This window comes from Triticum aestivum, chromosome 7B, assembly GCF_018294505.1.
Source record: "Triticum aestivum cultivar Chinese Spring chromosome 7B, IWGSC CS RefSeq v2.1, whole genome shotgun sequence".
NCBI lineage: Eukaryota > Viridiplantae > Streptophyta > Magnoliopsida > Poales > Poaceae > Triticum > Triticum aestivum.
In genome coordinates this window covers 109,614,491-109,622,163 of record NC_057813.1, presented here as the reverse complement: position 1 = coordinate 109,622,163, position 7,673 = coordinate 109,614,491, and the positions used below count along the sequence as shown (strand labels likewise).

Sequence of the window (7,673 nt, the reverse complement as noted above, 5' to 3'; positions counted from 1 at the left end):
CGACCGAATACATCACAACTTTTTCCCCTGGAGAACGACATTATTGTCAGAGTTGGAGTCGTAGTATTCACCTATAACCCAAAACTGGTCCCACTATCGACCGTCGGGATGCGAATCCACGCAAATGGTGTCAGAGGTCGGGAGCTCTCCCCTAGGGAAGGTTGTCCGGTGCGTGTTAGGATAAGGAAAGTCTGAACCTATTGATGTTCGGAGAATTCAATGGCAACAATGAAGAAGAAGCGAACCGGTATGAAGAGTGGATGGAGGCCTCCGATGGGTTCACTTAAGTCACGTTGAACGACTATGATCGTAAGCGGGCTCCACTGTTTATCTTCTATATACTTGTCGTTGTCGTTAACTAGAGTAATTGTACTAGTTAAATTCAGCTAACACAATGTAGTTAACTGGAGCATAATTTTTGGTATAATTTTATTATTTTGATTGATCATTTATATCTTGTTGTCTTTTCATTGTAATATCTATTGATTTTTAATAATTATGCAAATAACGCAATGCGTACCCCTTCGCACCTGTATGTGAGGGCACCCTAAGCGCTAGGGCTTCTCGTGCCTCCCGTCAGCGGCGCCGCCGGTCTATCTCGTCTTCTATGGTATTAGGGTCATCGAAGCGCGGTGGATCCCGACCCTTGCCGACGGGAGGGCTTCGTTTTCAGATGGTTTTTTGAGTTTTCTTATGGTTTGTGTCCTACTCAGAGAGGCGAGGCGGCAGCGGCTCTCTGAAGATGGAATAAAGTCCTCCCCACCTAGCCCCCGTTCCGATGGTATTTCTAGCATCGTCGAAGGGCGTGTGGAGGTTTATCTCCGACGGATCTCGCAGGATTCGGTCGGCGTTTGTCTTCGATGGATCCACGCGGATCCGATCTTCGTTTGTTTGTGTTCATTTGTCTACAGGTTGGATTCTTCTGATCTACGCATATCTCCATCAGCGACGGTTGCTGTCCTGGTACGCTAGTTCTATGGGCCTTAGCCGACGACTTTTCGATTATCTACTACAACAAGATTTGACCGGCTCCGATGAGGAGGGGCGATGACGACAGCGGACCTTCGGCTCACTCCAACGCTTGTAATCGCCACTAGGTGGTCTACGGACCTGAATGTATTTTTTACTTCTGATGTTCTTTATACTACCTTGACGGTTAATGAATAGATTGAAAGTTTCCTCGCAAAATAATAATCATTATATAAGATATAAGATGCCCTTTGCGTGTTCTTGAAAAAAGAACCAGTTACCACCGGCTGTTTGAATTACCGAACTGCAGTTTCATTCCATATAAAACTTGCCGCCATTCTGTCGATCGGGGCATCATCTTGTTCATCAAGTTGGTGTATCCTGGAACTAGAACCCTGACTACTTGATAGAATTAAGTTCGGTCCCAAGAACTTGTGCCGGGAACCGTGAGCTGGTACCTGAAACCACCCCCTCTTTCGGTGTCTATCTACTTGTTCTTGTGTGGTGAATCCATCGTGGTTCGTTCAGTCAGTGGAGCTGGGAGAATCGGATCGCCCGAGAGGTCGCCGGCGAGGGCAACCGAGCCGCACACGCTCCCATCTCTCTACCTGGCCACACACCCGTGCGGATTCCCTGTTGCCGGAAACTGGAACAAGACAAGCGGGGAGGGAGCAACATGCATGTGAATGCGTTTCGGGAGCACGCATTGGCGGCTCTACGCTACGTACACCAGGACTAGTTAATTGCTTGCCACCAGCCGATCCGGTGTTCAGATCACAGACGACACCGTGTTAGAGCCGAGCATTCAACTCTTCATCCTCCAGCGGTTGACGAGCCACGCAGATGATGTTGCCTGCAGGCTGTAGTGACGGAGACATGGGATGTCAAATGGCGGGCGGCATCTTCTCCGTTGACCTGCATTTTTCCCAGCACATCAGAACAGCTATTAGATGTAATCTCCTGAACATGCTGAAATTAATTAATAATAAAACAGCATCATAAGTCTTTGAGTTCCCTACACGTCTCAGAGACCCGACGTCTGGGCCGCGTGGCTCAAAACATGCATGTTATCAGTGAAATGTGGTTCTATGTACTTAGAGCAACTCTAGCAGATACCGCAGAAGTTTGTAACGTATATACGGTAAAATGGGGTTTTAGGTCCGGCGCGTGTTCGGACAGAGCAAGTGATGTAAAACATGTATGCGAAAAAAGAAGTATTCCTCCATATATATCATGTAAATTGGCATGTAAATAAATTGGTGGGGAAAGAACATATGTGGGGGTAGGTTTAACCGGAATGAAGGCGACGCTACCAACTCACCATGATGTACAAGTTTGTGCTCATTCTGATAGTATGTCGAGAAAAACCCAACCAATTGGTCGCAGAAAAAATGAAGCGAAAAAAAAAGAAAAAAGGAAGAAATATCGAGAAAAAAATGTGCACACGCGCCAAATGGGCCGGCCAAATTTGATTATAGTTGATGTCTTGGCAAGATTTGATTTGATTTGGGTATGAGTAATGAGAGGCAAGTAAAGTTTGGATTTAGTTGTGATTTTCTTAAGATTCGATTTGAACGAGTTAATGCTTGAAGTTGTTTTGGGAAAGTGCCAACTTAATTGAGTTAATGCACGCGTCAAATGGGCCCGTCCAAATTGATTATGCTTGAGCGAAATGTCGTCTGTAAGACACTCACGGGTGTAATGCCGACGGGTTGGTGGGAGTGAGACGAGACTATCAACTCCCCTATAGGAGTAGAGATTTGTAGGTCGCGTTTTCCCCGAGAACTCTAAAACAACCATTTTCTATGGGACGGCTTGGTTTGCGTTATCTGTTCTCTCTTTTTTTGATAAAAGAGAGACATCTCTCCTATTTTCATTAATAGAAATCATAAGTCTTAAAAGGCTTTGCGTTGTCTGCTGGAGTTGCTCTTAACATGTCTTCACTTTATATGTTTGAAGTAGAAACACGATTGTGCGGATTACAAGTCATAGCAACGTGCATGCATGTGTCCCCGCAAAAAAAAAAACGTGTATGCATGTGGATGCGTTTAGAGAGCAGGCGATCAGCGACGCTACGTACACGCTACGCACACCAAGACTAGTCAATAGTACTCCTACTAGCTATCAGCCGGTCCATGTTCACGTTGCAGATAGCGGCCGTGTGTTGCCGCGGTCAACTCTTTCTCCTCCAGTTTCAGAAAAATAATAAGAAGAAAACTCTTCCTCCTCCGAGCGGTGGTTCATGAGCTAAGCAATGCAGCTGATGTAGCCCGCGGACTCTGTGACGGAGACATGGCATGCATGTCACTATACGGTGGGCCGCATCTTCTCCGTTGATCCAGCATTTTTGTCAACGCATCAGAACAGTCAGATGTAGTCATTCTCTTTTTCTCTTTTTTCTCTTTTTTCTCTTTTTTGACTCTTTATAGATATAATCAAGTAATCTGATCGTTCTGATCTTTTAAATCCGAAACTGGCAAAAACTGTATCAATCTTTTTGATCGAGTTCCCTACACGGCTCAGAGACCCGAAGGCGTGGGCCGCGTGGCCCTAACTAACTAACAACTATAAATAACAACGGAATCCGGGATTAACCAATCAATCATCAATCAAATTTTAAAAAACGAATTCGTGTAACCAACGTTGATCACGACTAGGTTCCAAACCTACAAATAACCAAGTTGGACACGGCTCCTGTGAATCTGTCTGGATTCGGCGCAAACCATATGCCAGCCGGTTTGGGCAACTGGGCCGATCGATTCCATCCAGGAAGTAATAAAGGAGTAAATCGGTCGCTGCGTTATAAGACCGCCTGGCGCATCGATCGCTAGCTGTTCACACGCAGCACCAGTCCAGCGCAGACGATGGCCCGGGTAGGCGGCGGCGATGTCGAGATCGGGGGGCTTCCGGCGCCGGCGGGGGACCCTCGGCAGCGGGTCATCGCCGCCGACGACTCCCTCGACGACGACGGCAAGCCCAGGCGGACAGGCAAGCCAAACCGACCCCTCCCTCTCTCTCTCGCTCCCTCTCGCGACAAATCGCGCCGCTGGCATGCGCGCATGCGTCGCGAGCGTTGTGCAGACCAATCTCGGGTTTCTTGACTGAATCGGCCGCGGGTTGGTTGAGCAGGGACGGTGTGGACGGCGAGCGCGCACGTGATCACGGCGGTGATCGGCTCCGGCGTGCTGTCGCTGCCCTGGTCCGTGGCGCAGCTGGGCTGGGTCGCCGGCCCGGTCACGCTCCTGCTCTTCGCCCTCATCACCTACTACACCTCCGTGCTCCTCGGCGACTGCTACCGCAGCGAAGACGCCGTCACCGGCAAGAGGAACTACACCTACATGGAGGCCGTCGGGTCCCTCCTAGGTACGCACGCGGACCTCCCCCTCCACCCCATGCCTCTCGCGTGAGCACGCCATTAAATTCTCTGCGAGTTCAGGCAATGTTTACATCATCTTGTTTATTTACCTGCTCGATCATGTGTGTAGGTAAAGGGCAGGTGTGGTTTTGCGGCCTCTGTCAGTACGTTAATCTCGTTGGGACTGCAATCGGGTACACCATTACAGCATCCATCAGTGCAGCGTAAGTCAGCTGACCTTGCTCTGATGCAGTAATTTTCAGTTAAGTTAATTCATGGCATGCCGTTTATGATAATCGGTTGATCTCACTGTTTTGTGGTTTTGGGGGGATGTTCATACAGGGCTCTGTACAAGGCCAACTGCTTCCACAGCAAAGGCCACTCGGCCGACTGCGGCGTGTACACCACCATGTACATGGTCGTGTTTGGGATCTCCCAGATCGTCTTCTCCCAGCTCCCCAATCTCCACGAGATGGCCTGGCTGTCGATCCTCGCCGCCGTCATGTCCTTCTCCTACGCCACCATCGGCGTGGGCCTCTCCTTGGCACAGACCATAACAGGTAGAGGATCAAGAACATTCCCACCAAGAGATCAATGCATTACCCCATTCTCTCTTGCCCGGTGTAACTTTGTGTCTGCATGTGTTCGATCTAATTGGCAATTGGCAGGTCCTACGGGCAAGACAACCATTGGCGGCACTCAAATTGGGGTGGACGTCACTTCGGCCCAGAAGATATGGCTGACATTGCAAGCGCTCGGCAACATCGCCTTCGCCTACTCATACTCCATGGTTCTTATAGAAATTCAGGTACGAATGTCACAAAGATTCAGTGCACACACGTTGGCACCCATAAGTCACGGTCACTAATAGCGTCTATATATGTGGGAATTGATGCTGCAGGACACGGTGAAGGCGCCGCCGGCCGAAAACAAGACGATGAGGAAGGCGAACCTGATGGGGGTCTCCACCACCACGGCCTTCTACATGCTCTGCGGGTGCCTCGGCTACTCGGCCTTCGGCAACGACGCGCCGGGGAACATGCTCACCGGCTTCGGCTTCTACGAGCCCTACTGGCTCATCGACTTCGCCAACGTGTGCATCGTGGTGCACCTCGTCGGCGCCTACCAGGTGTACTGCCAGCCCATCTACGCCGCCGTGGAGAGCTGGGCGGCGGGGCGGTGGCCCAACTCGGAGTTCGTCGTCCGGCAGTACTACCCCTTCTCGGGCAAGTTCAGCCTCAACATGTTCAGGCTAGTGTGGAGGACGGCGTTCGTGATCGTGAGCACGGTGCTGGCCATCTCGCTGCCATTCTTCAACGACATCCTCGGCCTGCTCGGCGCGCTCGGCTTCTGGCCGCTCACCGTCTACTTCCCCGTGGAGATGTACATCTCGCAGAGCAAGATGAAGAAGTACTCCAGGAAGTGGGTGGCGCTGCAGACCCTGAGCTTCGCGTGCTTCGTGGTCACCGTCGCCGTCACCGTCGCCTCCATCCAGGGGATCACCCAGTCGCTCAAGAACTATGTGCCGTTCAAGACCAAGTTGTGAAATGGATTAGCTTAGCTGTGAGTAGAAATTCTTTGACTTGTGTTTGTTTAAGTTTTTTCTCGAGAAAAAGGTGTCATCTGTAGACTGTATCTGTGTGCTTGATGTTTTTAGATGAATGGGAAATCCAATGGATGGTAGGACTATATGGGTTATCCAGCTCTTGATGCCGTTGAGTCTCCGTTCCATGCATGATCACGTGAGAGATTACTTTTCAGTTTGTCTAATTCACATTTAAATATTTTTTAAGAATGTCACATCTAAACTTCACAACCCATTACTTTTATCCAAGTGATAAATATCACACGTGTCGCACAAAGCAATCCAGCCCTAACATTCATTACAACTAAAATTGTCATTTAAAAAGAAAAAACAAATTAAAAAAACTAAAATTTGCCATCTGAAAACAAAGTTGTCATGCTTGAAACTAAAGTTATGGTCCTTACACAAGTAAACTTGTCATAAAAAACGTCCCTGGTTGTCACCTGTGGCGGGTGCTACTTTTAATCGGGTGCAAGAATATTCCTACTCACCCATAGGAGACCTTGCTGACATGGATGCTGCATGCGTCAAGCTACAGTGGTCAACGGTGACCACTTGAAATTAACAAATGAAGATTAATATATTATGCATTTCGCAGGAAACGACAGTGACAGTCTAGAATACGTAGTTTTTCGCAGCGTGCATGCACCTTAATTAACTCCTCTCTGCTCTCTGCTTGCTCACGCATTCTTTGTTTGTCCAATTGGCGTTCACATGCACAACGGACAACACGGCGAAAATACTTGTTTAGCTGTTCTGACGCGGCACTGTTCAGCACAAGATTGAAATAGTCGATGTTATTACAGAATAGAAATTCACAGCTGGAGCAAGCGGCTCTCATCTAAATGGACAGAGTCACGCAGGTGCATTGCATGCGGAGAGTCTCTTCTGGCTCGAGTAGCAACAGAAAGATAAGTAGAATATTCCAGCTAATGCTCCTTCATTACAAAAATCGAAAATTTAAAATAGTTGTTCTCATGTACTGTAATTTTTTTGTCATTGTCGTGCACAAGTTGCAAGTTACTGGGTTGTGATCTATGGCAACAACGTTAGCGTACGATCACCGCTCTAATATTGTACATCTACCAAGTAAAATTTTGCATATAAACCCACAAAAAAACAATCAATGGAATGTTGGGCGGTTTGGTTACCTGTACCCTTTTTTTAACACTTTGCATACTTGTCCCACTTAAGCCAGGCTGATTTAAGGCAGGCAAAAAACCATCATCTGCACTTAGTTTGGTTGTGTGCATCCCCTTTTGCCTCAATGTGCTAAAACGAAAGGCCTGGTGTTTGGTTCCGGACTTGTTTGATGGGAAACACAAGCCCGGTTGTTTGATTACATCCAGGACAGTTGTGTGGTAACCTCCTACTCGATGCGGTGAGGTTACCAAAGGCACACATGAACTAGTACGAACTAAACTAGTAGCAATAGAACAATCTTGGCACAAACATAAGTCTTAACCACGCAGAACAAGTTTTAAACCAACACAGTACGATAAGTCCTAACCGAAACCGAAGTCTTAAAGTAAGAACAACCAAGGATTGGACCACAGGAGCTCAGTTGATCGTGGCGAATGCATTGTCGTGCTCCTTGCACTTGGTGACCACCTCCATGCCCTCGTCGTTGAAAACGATCACCTTCATGGTGTCGGGGGACAACAGCTTGAACGTCAGCATGTACCCGTGTTGGGAAACGTAGCATGCAATTTCAAAAAAATCCTACGCTCACGCAAGATCTATCTAGGAGATGCATAGCAACGA

The 7,673-nt window shown here is 48.2% G+C and overlaps 1 protein-coding gene across 1 annotated transcript; it reads left to right on the top strand.

Annotated features, from left to right (window-relative positions):
• Positions 1-3,610: 3,610 nt before the first annotated feature.
• LOC123157388 (amino acid permease 8) lies at positions 3,611-6,029 on the top strand. Its single transcript, XM_044575665.1, has 6 exons — positions 3,611-3,957; positions 4,099-4,332; positions 4,455-4,548; positions 4,667-4,884; positions 4,993-5,132; positions 5,226-6,029. Exons 1-6 carry the CDS (start codon positions 3,834-3,836, stop codon positions 5,868-5,870), a joined length of 1,455 nt encoding a protein of 484 aa, XP_044431600.1. The 5' UTR covers positions 3,611-3,833; the 3' UTR covers positions 5,871-6,029.
• Positions 6,030-7,673: the final 1,644 nt, after the last annotated feature.

Excerpts from the sequence above, each read along its gene's own strand:
- LOC123157388 (XM_044575665.1), top strand. The coding sequence starts at position 3,834 with ATGGCCCGGGTAGGCGGCGGCGATGTCGAGATCGGGGGGCTTCCGGCG. Across the intron at positions 4,333-4,454 it reads GGCCGTCGGGTCCCTCCTAG|GTAAAGGGCAGGTGTGGTTT; the intron begins GTACGCACGCGG and ends TCATGTGTGTAG. Across the intron at positions 5,133-5,225 it reads TGGTTCTTATAGAAATTCAG|GACACGGTGAAGGCGCCGCC; the intron begins GTACGAATGTCA and ends TTGATGCTGCAG.